This window comes from Styela clava, chromosome 4, assembly GCF_964204865.1.
Source record: "Styela clava chromosome 4, kaStyClav1.hap1.2, whole genome shotgun sequence".
Classification (NCBI taxonomy): Eukaryota; Metazoa; Chordata; class Ascidiacea; order Stolidobranchia; family Styelidae; genus Styela; species Styela clava.
This window is the reverse complement of record NC_135253.1, coordinates 264,635-280,942: the sequence shown is the minus strand read 5'-3', so window position 1 is coordinate 280,942 and position 16,308 is coordinate 264,635. Positions and strand designations below refer to the sequence as shown.

At 36.6% G+C, this 16,308-nt stretch overlaps 3 protein-coding genes across 5 annotated transcripts in view; 2 read left to right on the top strand and 1 right to left on the bottom strand.

Moving 5' to 3' along the window:
• The window catches only part of LOC120326949 (elongator complex protein 6-like), an 86,672-nt gene that overhangs the window by 54,126 nt on the left and 16,238 nt on the right, over positions 1-16,308 (top strand). The gene's annotated exons all lie outside the window — the stretch shown is intronic.
• On the bottom strand, positions 2,155-7,071 carry LOC120326378 (alkyldihydroxyacetonephosphate synthase, peroxisomal-like). 3 transcript variants are annotated; one of them, XM_039392652.2, is made up of 2 exons: positions 6,825-7,071; positions 2,155-4,793 (listed from the first exon to the last, which is right to left on the bottom strand). In XM_039392652.2, the coding sequence occupies exon 2, from the start codon at positions 4,755-4,757 to the stop codon at positions 2,895-2,897; it is 1,863 nt and encodes a 620-aa protein (XP_039248586.2). In that variant the 5' UTR covers positions 4,758-4,793; positions 6,825-7,071; the 3' UTR covers positions 2,155-2,894. The 3 variants fall into 3 exon arrangements, with proteins under 3 accessions (XP_039248586.2, XP_077967892.1, XP_039248585.2); XM_078111766.1 differs by lacking the exon at positions 6,825-7,071 and adding an exon at positions 6,538-6,555; XM_039392651.2 differs by lacking the exon at positions 6,825-7,071 and adding an exon at positions 5,363-5,799.
• On the top strand, positions 13,075-16,257 carry LOC120326211 (UPF0669 protein v1g209471-like). The gene is made up of 2 exons (XM_039392457.2): positions 13,075-13,283; positions 15,725-16,257. The coding sequence occupies exons 1-2, from the start codon at positions 13,153-13,155 to the stop codon at positions 16,134-16,136; spliced, it is 543 nt and encodes a 180-aa protein (XP_039248391.2). The 5' UTR covers positions 13,075-13,152; the 3' UTR covers positions 16,137-16,257.

The following is a 16,308-nucleotide window of genomic DNA, read 5'->3' as shown; positions in this document are numbered from 1 at the left end:
CACAGTCTCTCGTGTATGGTGGCCTATCGCTGTCACGCGTAAAATTAGAAAAAAAAATTAAAAAACAAGGTAAAATCTGAAGAAAGGAAACAAAATAATAAAAAATTGTAGAAACAGTAATAAAATATAGAAAAAACGAAAAAAAATAAGAATAAAAAAACGCAATTTAAAGGAAAAATAAAAAAAAGGTTGACAACGTTGGTCCCGAACGGGAGCAAAATTTTTTTAAATCAAAACGCTCAACCTTTCTTTTTCTTCATTCCAATCGCGATTTTTTTTTGTATTTTTAATCCGTTTTTCTTTTTGTTTTTTTACAAAAAATGTTTTATTATTTTTGTTTTCAGTTTTTTAGATTCATTTTAAATTTTACTCTTGACAACGATGGGCCAACATACTTGTGTATTAATTTTGTGTTACGTCATCATAAATGTTGGATTGTTGATAGCGTTTCCCAACTGAAGAATATCCCCCTCCTCCAACCCGCCTAAGACGATAATACAAGTTGATCCACTATTTGACCTGATGAATACCAGTTGATCCTTCATTTGACCTTGACTAATTATTTGGTAGGGTTGGATGGTTTTAGTCGGGATGGAGACTCTACAGTTGCTCTAACTTGGGGAGGAGATTCTTTAGTTCATCCGTCTTAAGTATTATAATATCATTTCACTACTCATATCCGGGGAACAATGCCGCTTTGCTTGGATACGGAACTTGCACGTCACTAATCCAATTATCTAAAGGCTCTTGCTAAGAAACAGAAACGACAAATTTGAGGAGTCGTATTTCCGCATTGTTTCAATTCTTAGTTTTGCATAAAGCGCACTAACTTCGTTTTGTAAAATTAGAAATGTCAAACAAGGTGTGCGAAAATTTCCTTTCATCAACAAATTATTATTTTATTACTAGAATTGTCATTATTGCCGATTTATTAAATCGTCATATGAACTCAAAATAACATTCAGGATTCATACAATGACTTTACAGGATTTTTATTTAATATAATACAAAAATAGACGGGCACAATAGAAAAGTAAAACATAAGAAGGTCAACTGTCGTCCTTACAAATATCCGCATTCCGGTGACAGAAATGATAGCATTGTTTACCAAAAATTTAGTACAGTTAATTTGCAAACGGTGAGGAGAAAGATTAGGGTCGGCTCAAAAGATAAAAACCGGAATAAAATCCCGAATTCACTCCTTGATGCCGTCTTCAACATATGTCGCCGATATGAATGAACGCATAGTTCACGCAGCAATATAAAACCACGTTCACCGTTGCGTAAGTCTTGGTCCTTGTAAAAATAAGAGGACTTGAGGAAATGTAGTTCACCAACATTAAAATGTCCAGCGTTATGGATGTCTGTTGTATATATATTGAAAATACCCGATATTCGACAATTCGTTACAAATATTCGATTTGAAAGAAATAGTCTATACTATACCCTTGCGATCGGTAATTGCGTCAGTAATCTGGCAAAACTCGTGATAATTCAAACACTGCTGTAATGAAATTTAATAAAACCTTTTTGGATGGCACTGCGGTGTGAAAAGTCGAATAAGCGTTTCGACATAGTGAATGCTATGATCTTTGCCATCAAATTAGGCTCGAGCCTTGCATTGCACGAAATTCATAATATGAAAAGATACGTCCAGCGGTGGAATTATTTATATGCGGTGAAATTTCTTGTGAATAAGTGATAACACCTGTGATAATAATAAGGCCGCAACGTGGAGCGGGGAAGGACGAGCAAAACCGAGGCGCGTGATCGGGGGCGTGGGTGAACTCTGAAGACGACGCATTACCTGTGCGCCCGCGCATGTTTCACAATAATGTTAAGTGGTCGGAAGGCGCTTTCGTTTACATTATTGTAATAAAACGGTTATAAGATCGGTAACTATTAACAGTTTGTTCGCGCTAGACTATCGCAAATTTCGGAACTGATAATTTTGTAAGGAGGAATAAACATGTGTTAAATATAGACGAAATTATTAGCGGGGCCCCGGGTGTCCGCCCTTGAACACAAGTGTAATGCAATGGTAATTAACAGGCTCTTCTATGGAATATTATGAAATAGAACAAGCTCCACTATATAGACATAAGACAACTGATCTAAAGACTTTCAGCTATTACCAGATATTATACACAGCCACGGCTTTTTCAGTGATTTAATTACATGTTAAAAATTAATTGTGAAAATTTGATAAACAGGAATGCGCAATTGCATAGTAAATAAGAACATTACTTACAGTATGCTGTCAAAGAGAATAACTCCATTTGAGACAAGGTTCTATAAATATTTTGTTAACTAACTATGCCATCATCGAGTTAGATTTGAAAGCATTTTCAAATCAGACATTATAAAAGATTGTGCAATACATGATGGCGCATGATTCTCCCAATTAATCTTGAGTACATATTTGTACAAAATGCTGAAGTGTGCAGAAATCTTTTGTTTGATTTTGACCACATAAGAGTTAACCAAATAGGCACACTTTCATCTAAATTAAAAATCGCAAACATTTAATGAAAAGTTGCATAATAACTACTGTTTATTAATAGAGTTCAGATTAATGATCGGGAACATAAATACAAACATGGTTTGTATTCAGGTAGACAGTTTCCATACCTTAATTAAAGCAGAAAACATTTCTTAAGAAAAAAAACTACGGTAATACATTCAAAACGTAACCAGTATTAGAACACAATTTCAAAATTTATGTTAAACGATTAGCAAAATAGTATAAAGTCATTGTAAAGTTTACCAAGGACTATTAAATTGGGTATAACGCTAAATTTTAATAAATTCAACTTTAGTTCATGATTAAAACAAAGAGTAAATAAAGAACAAAATTTCATTGAAGAATTGAAGTTTGTGATGATATAAAATGATCACAATAAATTTTGATTGCCGAAGATATTATCTGGGTCGAGATAATTTTTAACTGATGATATACTTCCCAGTGATGCAGGTGTTGCAGTACGAGACATGTACTGTTTCCGAATCTTTCCTATACCATGATGATGTGATACACTTCCACCATTGGCAAGTATTTCATCCCTTGCAGCATTTTCTATGTCATCATACACATGTAGTGGGTCGGTTAAGCCTCTATATCTGAAGGCAAAGTAGAAATATATGCACGCTCCAGCATCATATGTTTGCGTTACTCGGCACGTACTGAGAGGAGGATACTTGATTCCATGACTAACGCACTCTTGATGAATTCTTTCTTTAACGTTTCTGCATAAATCGATGACTCTATCCCATGGCACCGAGGTTTCAAACGACTCTCCAAGAACCTCATATTCCAAGCCAGAGTCTCGCAAATAAGCAATCACAAATGTAAGCATATATCCTCGCTGGCCATTGTCTTCTCCAGCAGGCATACCTTGGTGCTTGGCAGCAATTTCAAAAACTGCTTTTTCTTGTTGAGCCACTACAGCAGGATCACCTTCGAACAATAAAGTAGCAACACACATTTTGTTGGGATCATATCCCTTCACCTTCGTAACATAAAACTTCTTTAGGCCATCTATGAAGGATGTGAACATCCCTGCAACTTCAGGCTTCAATGCTTGACCAAACTGAAATTGAGCATTATCCATTAGCCGAATTGATGCAGGAGCACATCTGTTAAGAGCTACCTCTCTTAGACATTCAACACCACTCTTAAAATCTGGGAACACAATTGAGCCATATTTTTGACATTTGGGAATGGGACGAACCCTGAGAGTAACTTCTGTAATGATTCCCATAGTACCTTCAGAACCAAGAATGAGATGATGAAAATCTGGACCAGCAGACATACGAGGAACCATACAGTTGCGTTCAACTACTCCGCGGGGAGTGACCATGCGAACATGCACTACCAAGTCTTCGATGTTGCCATAAACATTTTTCCGCATGCCAGATGCTCTTGTTGCTACCCATCCACCAAGGGTGCTGAATTCCATTGAATCGGGTTCATGGCCTGTACAGAGCCCAATAGCATTCAGATCTCTCTCCAAATCTTGGCCCACGATTCCTGCCTCAACTCGAGCCAAAAGATTTTTTTCATCAACCCATAGAATCTTGCTCATCTGTGTCATATCAACTGCAACAATGCACCTTTTTTCATCAGCTGGGCAGCGTAATGAATATGTGACACTAGTACCGCCACCTACTGGCATCAAGCATACATTATGCTTCGAAGCAGACTCTACAACTTGAACAACATGATTATGAGACTTAGGCCATATTACAACATCTGGAATTCTATCCTCGAGTCTTCCATCACGCAATTTGAAAATTTCTTCAACAGTATGACCATGTGATCTCATTACTCTATCTGTAGGATTATTTGAGTAATCAACTCCCAACTTTTCCATTTCATCTAAGAATGTGTCATTCAAAGTTGGCTGAGGAACTTTGGAAGGGTCAATATTTGGAACACTTGGAACAACATGAGCTAATTCAATGCCCATATTTTTTTCCATCCAACTTCTGAAATGGGGTAAAACGAGTCCACTAAGTTTATAATGGGAACCTGTGAATTCCATTTGCCCATCCTCATTCTCCATGAATGTAGTATCTTTATAACCCCAGCCATTCCATTTCAAAATGTCTTCTCGGGATTTTGGAATGGTTCTTGTACCCGGTTTAACGTCATGTTGCTTCAACTCTGCACATTTGACTTTTATAAGATCGTTATGTTTTTGTGCCAAGTGGCCGGATATAACTTTCAATCTCCTAGCATGGTTCTGATCATCCATGTTTATTCGTATGAGAATAAATATCTGCAGTAATACCTGCAATATCAAAATGAAAATAAATTACAAACAAAAAATTATATAACAAAACAAAGTCCCAATACCAGATTATAGCAACTCGTTCATTTGGGAACAAAGTAGAAGTTTGCAAATAATATTGGTTCGTTAAAATGTAAAAGATAATTTCTTTAATGAATTGTAACAGTTGAGCCATTTGAAGTACCAGCTAAAAAATAACTTATAAAGTGTTGAGGTAATTTTTTTTCAGCGTATTATAGACTAGTTGCCTTTCAAGTCATTACATGCACAGGCGCACATGTGTCACCTAAACAATACCATAAGAAATAGGCTACACGACGACTGTCGGAATGTGAAAAGTTCAAAAAAGAGTCCACTGGGTTGAGCTCATCTCATATCAGCATACTGTTATCAGGTTATAGGAAGAGTGATATGCTTAGTAATACATTGAAGCAAGGGTATAGGGTGACCAACCAGCCAACACGTCAATTGCATCATCTGGAGTGGTAAATTATGGTACGATTTTGAAGGAACTTTATGAGGGAATATTTTTTGCAACTGTCTTGTGATTTAAAAAGTAGCACAGGTACCTGTACCGTACTATTAAGACTATTGCTGTATTATTGAATGCTCTTCCGGATAGCTGGATTATGAACAGGATAGTGTGGTTTCGGGGTCTCGTGTAGTTTCGTACCTAACGTACTTCTAGTGGGCGTAGCATAACAATTTTTTGATATGTCAATCATTACCCCTATCTGACTACGCCATCCAAAAATTAAATCACTACGACATCACAATCACGTCATAGAGCTTGCCAAATATACGCACGATCGACCGAAATGGCACAGTCTACCTACGCGCCGGCGATAAAGAACTGACTGACGTTATCGATCTCTTTCCTATCAGAATCGTTGCGACGAGAAAACGGGAGAATTAACTGTTCGATTTCGGGTGGTCGTTTGCGCGTCTTGGATGGACCCTACTAAAAAGGTAGGTATCATAGGTATCACAGGTATCATAGGTATCACTCCATAAAAAGATAGGTATCAGTAGTAAATGACTAAAAAGGTAGGTATCAGTAGTAGATGACTAAAAAGGTAGGTATCAGTAGTAAATAACTAAAAAGGTAGGTATCAGTAGTAGATGACTAAAAAGGTAGGTATCAGTAGTAAATAACTAAAAAGGTAGGTATCAGTACCGGTAGTAGATGACTAAAAAGGGGGCTCCCGAAGTATGCGAACCAAGATGGCGGACATCGGAATGTAATATGTGTACTAGGTTAGGGTTAGGCCATAATTTTAGGTATAAATACTATGGGAGGCCCTTGGCTAGTCTTAGAACTGATAATAGGACTAAAATAAGGAAAATTGGAAAAAAATTATCGCCTAACCCTAACCTGTTACCCATGTTACGTTCCGATGTCCGCTTAGTCATTTACTACTGACAGACTGATACCTACCTTTTTAGTCATCTACTACTGATACCTACCTTTTTAGTCATTTACTACGGATACCTACCTTTTTAGTGAGTGATACCTATGATACCTAGGTACCTTTTTAGTAGGGCCCTCTTGGATGGCAGTTCGTATAGTTTGAAGGGCTCTATTACGGTACCGGTACGTCACTGTGACGTCGTAATGACGTAATTTTTGGATGATGTAGTCAGGTGGGGGTTAGGATTGATACGTGAAAAAATTGTCGTGCTACGCCCACTAGAAGCATGTTAGGTACGAAACTACACGAGACCCTAGTTACTAGTTACGTACGGTACTTTAAGTCTGCAAGTACCGTACCGGTGGCGGTATCGTACTTCTAGCGAGCGTAGCATACCGGTACGGTACCGTAACAATTTTTGCATAGGTCAATCCTAACCCCCATCTGACTGCGTCATCCAAAAATTACGTAACTACCGGTACGACGTAGAAACTGTACAATACCGACAGACTAACGTTACCTGAATACGATAAATTAATTCATAAAAACAAAACAACTAGGCCTAGGCTAAAACTGATTACAGAATCAAGATTAAACATATTAGGCATGTTTATTTTACTGAGTTGATTTCATTTTCTTCATGTTATGCTCCTGCAGTCCTGGCTGCCGCAGGTCTAAATTTTATTGCCTTTTTCCGTAAGAAATCAGTGACCGCCGCACGCCAAACCCAAAGTGACTATAACCGTATTAGAGTCACTTTGGCCAAACCTAGCGCGCAACTAACAGAATGGCCCAATTTGATAAAAAAAATTGAATAAACAAGTGTAAGTTATTTGAAAAGAGAATCCCAACTGGTAGACTACTTCGATACAGATTCCGTTTCGCAAAACGACGGCTACGATGCGTTTTTGGCATAGGTCAAAGGTCAATTAATCGGCACGTTTCAAAAGAGACCAGGGTGGTCCAATGTTGTCGGTTCCGCGGGCCTCAAATATTTTTTTGCATTGTTCGCGGGCCACAATAGTGCCAATAATAGGTAAACAGTGCAATACAAAACAAACCCTTTTATTGTGCAAACACATAGTTATCAGACACAGCCATCCCAGGCTAATAGAAATCCGCATTCAATTTTTAGTTTCTATGGTGCCTATATTGTTAGCCTATATTCCCGACCAAAAAGATAGAAATCCAGAAAATGAATTATACTGCCAAGCACATCATTCAACTTTGCTAGTTGCCCGAACTAGCCATAACATATTAGTCCATTCAGTGACAGTAGTGATGTAACAATATATCAAAAGATTTTTCTGATTAATTTTATTATGAAACAACACGAAATAGGATTATTTTGATTACTCTCCGAATGTGACGCGGGCCACAGATAATAGAGCGGCGGGCCTGAGTTTGAACCACCCTGGTATAGACTCATTATAGAGCATTAAAGATTTGGCAATGGTAAAGTTAACGACTAACATACCGGGTAAAGTACAGTATAGGAAAAATTTTCCTGGGGTCATAGGTCGGGAAACATACAAAATACACTTAGGATCAATATACCATGGTTAACTGAATTCAGTTAACCATGAATATACCACTGTGAAGCTAGCAGCAACTTCAGCCAGAATATTTTGACACATTGCATAAAGTTTCCACACGCATACAATGTTCCCTTATATATGCAATAATAAAGTACAAAGTCTTATAAGAAATATAATTTTACCACGGAAGGACATGAACAAGCTTTACACACCAAAATACAATATATTATACTTTAAAATAGTGCTTAAACAGGGCCATATTAGTAAATTTAGTAGAAATACGAAACCAATTTAACTATGATTTATTTATATTTTTCATAAAATTACCTGAACATACGCTATGTTTGATATTATATATGGCCAGTACAAAACGTGCTGCTACTATTCTGCCATGATGAAATCGAATCTATAAGGTTTCTACTTTTCTCTCAATATGTCGTTATGCTGGCTTTATTGAAGATTTTCGCGAAATACCTGCTCCAAATCGAGTCAATATTGAAATTCAGTCAATTTAAAACAACCCTTCGTTACAGCTTGGAATTTGAAATTAAGACTGTTACAGTTGTTTTAGCGTGTTATTATATATTAAAAAGATGAAAAGTGTGATGACTAATAGTTTACCTCAATGGACCTTTCCCCGAACTTTGATCTTTATTGTTTTTATTTTGGTCGCTCAGACAAACATTGCAAATATTCAGGCTTGTGTAGTGCGATAAAGTGGTACCTTGCTCGTTTTGAAGGCCTTCGAATGGCACTTCACTGGTGATGGCGGTATTTTCGTGCTTCTAACGTCATAACATATTGTCAAGTGATCTATTATTACGGTTATTCCGCCTTCACATTGCCGTTAACGTAGATAGTTACCTTAGTTACCTGGTGGCAATCATGCACTATTCAGTACCTAACTTAGTTCTAAAAGCTTATTTAACATACAAATATGGAATCACTCAGAGATGACTTTTCTATGACTTGGTTCTCCAAGAACCTTTCTTTCCCCCAGCAGGAGAAGGATACAATACTTTTCATTGAAAGGTAATATTTAAACTTATATGGTTGAAGAATGTCAGAGGGTGGTGATAGGACTGGGAGACCTGCGTGACAACCGGTACCATATCCCATGGTTCATAGACTGATAGATAGCGTCCAAGTTAGGGCTGAATTGGTGGGTTTAGTATAGAAACAAATGAAATGCAGAGGCAGTTTAAAAAGTTTTTTAAATACATTCTTTGAAACATTTCACAAACTACAGAAATCTGTAATTTTGAACAGGTGAATATTTTTTTTCAGATTCATTCATGATGGTTCAGTCGTCCATCTTGATTCAACGCTAGATTTCAAAGCCAAGTGCTATAGATAAGTTCAGTAGTCTCTGCCACCACATCATCTTCAAATAGTGGTGTCGCTGGATAATCACCAAGTCTCTGATGCAATTTGTACATGCCAGGCACGATGAGGGCACTCAAGTTTATGTCGTATCACAGAAACACGAATTTATTAGCTCAGTAAGATGGGTGCAAATATACTATTAAAAGATTAGATTCAACAGGTTTATTGAGGTATTATGATCGATTACATACCACATAAAATTACAAGACCAATAATGTTATAGTGATAAACATGGTTTAAATAAACTAACCAAGACTATCCAACAGATGAAATTGAGGGGAATAAAAGATTTCATGCTGAGCCAAGCATGTACAAGCCTTCCCCAGCATTGGTAACAACCTATTGGAGGGAACAAAATAGATCCAACAGTTTTGTCGTCTGTAGTTGGTGCTAATCCCACGAAGTTAGATCGAGCCAGAGTTCCAATCATGCCGGTTAAACCAAAAACAGTCGGGTATCTGATAGGTTTTACAATATAGTTTATTCATTCAGTGTAGAAATAGAATATAACAGATTATAAAAAATATATGATAAAGGAACAAGCAAGTAAATCCAAGAAAATTACTACAAATTATACAGTTTTGCAGATATTGTGTTGTATAGAAATAAAAATACACACCAGATATATGCTTTTGGGCACAACAAACAAAAACCATGAAAGCAATGGAGCGTCTGAGTTATTTTATTAAAGCTGCCTGATTTCATCTCCTGATAATATGGAAGAATTGCTCTCACTGGGCACTACCTCATTGTTATATAGTCAGCCCATTGTCAGATGGGCAAACACCCACCACTTGGTTCGGTTCTAAAGTTATCAGGTGATTATGAACAAGTTGTGATTTATATGACAGTGATAAATGCAAAACAACCTAACAAAATAAGTATATTCATCACACACCACAGTCACTACCAAGTGCAGGGCCAACTTCTGGTGTCAGGAGCAGCTTGGTGTGACTTTGCAGTTCCGATTCTGAATCTTGTTAATTTTTTCGTGCCCTTTTATTATTATTATTTCTTTTTCTGGTAGGTAGTCGTGTACATTTTGAAATCTATTTCAAGTTATGCTCGACATCCACTTTTCTCTGCATTTTGTTTGTATGTTGACTTTTTGTGTTGTTTTATGCCAGAGAACCAAAATAAAATGATGATGATGCTTGCTTTCATTTTTCTGCTGTCTTACAAAGCGCAGTCTTTTTCATCAGCGGCACTTGAGGTAGTTTCAACTAAAGAGTCTGGGGGCAGATCTGGTTGGATCCCTGACAATCCTTTCTCACTTTCGTCAGATTCGCATGTCTCTGTATCAAATGAAGTATCTGGTGACAGATACTGTTAAATTATGATTCAAAGTTAAATTATGGTATAAGTAATCCCTACCTCACAATTTGTTGGTGCTTTTCTGTTGGGCGACAAGAATCTGATATAGGGTCAGGGTATTCATCAGTTGGTCCATCGCCTCCATGAAAATGCATGATGGAACGCGTTGCTTGTATGAAAATTTATTTCATAGAGGAATTAACATATTGAATATATCATAGGTATCGAAAACAATATTTATGTTGGCCTACCTTGGTACACACGAAGGTATTTCCGGTGATTTTTCCTAGATTGAATATACTGTGAGTATGAGGCCTGTTGCATTACTTTATCCACTTCATTGCTTTTTGGCATTCAATATGTGGCTTCGGAAAAGACACAAATGTTGCAAATCACGTTCACGAAATCTATATATCTATACTATACTAAAAGGCTGTACCCGTTGCAGGCACCTTACAGGTACGGTACTGTACAGGTCACAACTGCTATTTCGAACCAAAAAATAGTAGACAGTCATGCTGATGCAATCAAGGGTACCGAGGCCGGAAGATTGATTGAAAATACGGATGTTTTGATGTCGGGGAAAGGTCCATTGCTATCGGTAAATAACTCAAAATATACACTTCCTAGCACAAAATGATTGGGAACATTTGATTTTACTTGTAGGAATTTTCTGCGATTCTGTCAGCCCCAATTTCGTGATTTTCTGCTAACTTCACAGAGGTGATCAGATCAAAATATTTGTTGTATGCAAAAAGTGATGTAGTTCGAGGCCGCAAAAAAAAATAGTTCGTGAAATTGCACTTGTAAGGTCCCTACGGCTTTTTAGTATTAGGTATCGGCAATACTAATAAATTGCGTTGTGTGCCTATTTCAGTAGTTTGTATTGAGGAGGGAAGGATTTAGGCTACATATTTATCCCGGGGGAGAAGAAGCCGATAAGGCGGCTCAATCGTACTGGCGAAGTACGGCCTCTCGCTCTCGTCCGGTTACCGGTCCAGGTCGGGTATGGGATTAGTTAGCCAGTTATTTGTTTTCGGAGGCATGGAATTTATGGTGGAGGAAGCCGTAAACGACCTGCGGTTACCGGGGTACGTGAACGACCGCTCCACCTCACGTTCATTAACATCTTTCTGTAGTTATTTTATCGTCCATTGCTGATTATGGAGTCGAAATAAACTTATATTATATTTCAAAGATCGCTTCCCAACATTCAGACATCAGTGGAAACCTGCGGTGTAAAATAAGATCTAATTTTCTAGGATCTAGCCTAGTACCGTATTTATGCACAACATTTAGATGAGTAAAATAGTCATTAAAAGCAGGGGAAGAAGGCCATTTTCATGCCGATGCATAAATTTGGCAAATTCTAAGGTATGCATCTATGAAAGCTGTAAAATTTCATTTTGAAAGAAAAGTCGAAGGTTGGTTCTCTGAAAACTGGAAAATGATATGCACCTAAGTAGCCTAGTCTACAGAAGTATTTTATTTTGTAAAACTTGAATTGGCTGTAATGAAGACTTGGCTGCTGATCCCCTACTAAGAATTTCATATTGCAATCGTGAATGAAATAAAATATAAGAAACTACTTTGAGCGTTTTTAAATTTAAAATGTGTCTTAGTCTATAAAAAATACCAACGATTTTTGGGTCACGATTCAAATGTTGGGAAACACTGGCCTTAAGGTTAAAAAATAAATAATAAAATAAAGTGTAGGAGAAATATAGAACAACTGAGAAATTTACCTAATTATTCGGAAGAACTTTATCATTATGCAAATATATATAAATATGACTAGAAGTGTTTATCGTAATGAAGTGGAACTAATTCTTAAAATGTTCTTTTTCATGCATTAATTAAAATAATGGTAAATGGCATCATGGAATATATAATTGATGATGACAACAAATGGGATTTACATCGGATATGCTACAATATGGATACAAATGCTCAATATTTAATATGGAATATATTCTGTCTCATCTGTATGTAATGATTTATATTATTATTTTATCTATAAAAAAAAGAAGAAAAAAAAATTGGACTTTCTGTATTTAATGTGAAGACTATGTTTAAATGGTGAAGATATGCTTTAGTTGGTTTTACATAACTCATTTTTGTCATGTTAATGTGTTCATATAATAGTCCATATAAAGTCCATATAATATCTGGGGCGCAATACAATAGATATATTGATGTTGACTGATAACGTTAAACTATTATGATGTAATAGTCATTTAATGGAAGAATGATATTTCTTTGCATTGAAGAATTACAGAATATTTACGGAATAATAATAAAATTTCAGAATTTAGCAAATTCAGTTAGGATATTTCAGGAAATACTAAAGTGTAACTAAAAGGAATAATCATATTTGAATACTTCTGTCCACTAGGATACGGTTAACAAGTTAAAACTAGACCCAAAAATTGTAAGCAACGTATTTGCGAATAATTATCAAATATCATGAAAAACTCACTGGCAGAAATCATTCAAATAATTATAAAGCATGTTTGTTATTGAGTGAAAGTCTGTAAATTATAGGATTTTGTCCAATACAGAAAGATTAGTATAATAATTGGTGAAATCATAAGCTGTTAGAATACTTTATTTTATTCATATTTGATAATTCTGATCTTTTTTGTTTATCAGGATATTATATTCTCTAAAGAAATTTTTGGCATTTTGCATATTGATAATCATTTATAAATGAAGTTTGTGATCTCAATCTTGTTTGCAACCATTTTTAACTCCTGCAGCGGATATTATAATGATGAGCATCTACTTCATGTTCAGACCTTTACAGGTCAGGTTGGAAGTGGGAATTTCTCATATTACAGGTGTTCTTTTATTCTGGAAATTATTGCGCGTATATCAATAGAGCCTAGAGCAGGGTGGTTCAAACCCAGGCCTGGCCCGCTGCTTCATTTTTTGTGGCCCGCGTCGCATTCAGGCAGTGGTAAACTTAAAAATCGCATTTGGTGTTGTTTAGTCATAAAAATAACCAGAAAAATCTTCTGTCATATTGTTACATAGCATCACTAATGTCACTGAATTGACTAGTGTTATGGCTAGCTGAGGCAACTAGTGAAGTTGAATGATGTGCTTGACACGTCTAAATTGTTAACTGGTTTCTATATTTTCGGTCGAGAATATATGCTAACAGAAGAGACTGAAAACTAAAAATCGAATGAGGAATCTATTAGCCTGGGTTGGTTGGCTATGCCTGATAACTAAATATTAATGTAACCAGGGGCGGATTAAGCCCTTTTGGTGCCCCCTCATGTGTAATTTAATTACAAAAACAATAAACCACATAAGCAGTGGCGCAGCCAGGGGGGGGGGGGGGGGTTCGGGGTCGAACCCCCCCCCCCCCCTTTGATTCCTTTTGAAAACAGAAAAAGTCGCCGATAACGCGTGCAATTGCTTTCTGCTAAAATCGCGGTATGTTTTTATCAAGGCGGCGTGTTATTTAGGCCGTAAACGCCTTCTCGTTGGTATTTATTCTCTCTAATTCACAAATTTGTGCCACGGGAACAATTATAATTGTTTTATTTTTGTACTCGCACGGAATTGTGAAAACTGAAAAAGCGTGCAATTGCCTTCTGCTAAAATCGCCGATTGTTTTCATCAGTGTGTTATTTAGGCCGTAAACGCCTTTACGTCGGTATTTATTCTCTCTAAATCACAAATTTGTGCCACGATAAACATGATGATTATTTTATTTTTGTACTTTGCAAGGAATTGTGAATTCGGTGAGAGTTATTATACGTTCATCGGCGGCAACCGGCGAGGTTCTAAAGACAAATGAAGGAGTAACCCGCGATCTAAATTTGACTGAAAATCGACAATATAAAATACTGAAAACAAAACCGTAAACAATAGGCTATAAGATTTGTTGAGTCCTGCGACAGTCTAAAAACTGGTAAATGCGGTTGCGAGAATTACCGTTGTATTTTGCGCATCTCGCGTTTATTGTCGCTTCAAATTTTATTCTTCCGTGACAGATATTACTTGAAATCAAACCAGACACTGTGTGATGGGCAAGGAAATACGTTTCCGCCGTGTTTTCCTTATGTCACCTTTCTTGCGACACTCATTTTATTACGAATTGTAATATTGAGTTATTTAAAAACTTGCAGCGTGAGCAATCTTATTGGCATTGTCAAATACCAACCAAGTCCGTCTAAGTTGGTATTTCGAGACCTAGCTAAAAAAAACTGGATTGCGAAGCATTAAGTCGGCTCTGCGTTTCGTCACTACTGTCACATGGCCGACGCTCGAAATCAGAGGAGTGTTTTTACTAAAATAAAGGCACAAAGCGATAGAAAAAGGGTTTGAATCTTGGGATCTCAACCCCAGTTGAAATAACTAAAAAAACTCAAAAACATTCAACCATTATATACAAATATACGCTAAACTTGTTCTGTGAGCCGCAGGGAATGTATCAGCATGACAGGGTTTGGACCACCCTGGTCTACCTTATCAAAAAACTCCCGACTTCGCTGACCACTAGATCTTTGAAAAGCGATCGTGGAACCGCCACATAGTGTAAATAGTTCATTGGTTCAATTGTTGGAGAGAAAAGAAATTTTTTTAAAACAAAAATGCAGCAACAAGCAGAATACTAGAAGAAAAAAACAACACCAATTTAAGAAAACGACTCATAGGTCCATTTCGTGTCCAATAAATAAGTTTCAGAGCTTATTTTTAATAAAGAAGGTTAATATGATACTGGAAGACAAAAAATAAACGGACATTTTGAAGTTTGAGTCGTCTGGGGAACTCGTAATTTAATAAACACCGATAAACTATATAAAATTCTGCTCTAAAATTTCTGTGGTGCCCCTCTTTGCTTGGTGCCCTAAGCACGTGCTTATATTGTTTAATGGCTAATCCGGCGCTGAATGTAATGACCGACCAATACAATCCTGCCGGGTGTTTTTTTGCAATCTGCCTGAACAGTATTACAAAAAATGCTACTTATATTTCAGTCAATTTATAAAAATTTTGCACGTTTTAGTGAACTTTTTGGTGGTTTTAGCTTGATGAAAAACAAATGATGACCAATGTGTTTGGACAATGAAAGTGTTTGTTTTGTATTGCACTATTTACCTATTCTTGGCAATATTCTGGCCCGCGAACAATACAAAAATTATAGTGTGGCCCGCGAGTCCGACAACCTTGGACCACCCTGGCCTAGAGGAATACATTTTATTGCTTTTTATTACTGTATCATTTTATAGCACGAATTCGAAAGCATTTATTCATTTTGTTTCAGGTTAATGCTCGAAGGTTGTGTCATAGTTCAACTCGAAACCATGACGGGAGATGCAGATTTATATGTGTCATCCTCATCACTAAAGCCAACATGGGAATCATATGACCTGAAATCAACCACTTGTGGTATTGATGAAGTGGTAATATACCCAAGCCAAGTTAGGCCCATTGGTATTGGGGTATATGGTTATATCCTGGATGAACTGAACACTTTTCAACTTGGTGTCTACATTGATCCGAAATATATAGAACCTTATCCAGAATCTGACAATGCAGAAAAATATAGATCCCTCACAGATGAAAAGTCAACACCATTACCACCTGGAAATATGGAGGAAGAAGTTGAAGGGGAATCTTTGCTTTGGACAATATTTGTTGGTTTTCTTAAAATATTATTTGATGTGCTCCTATAGTTTATGAATTATAAAATATTTAGCCTTTTTGTTATTGAAGAATCTTTGTATTATATATTTATGTGTTGCTGAAGCTGCAGTTATAGACAAGATCAAGTTCAAGAATATACCGAAAAAATAACCTTGTTTCAAGTTTAACATTAGGGCTGGGCAAAATATTCGAATAGCGAAT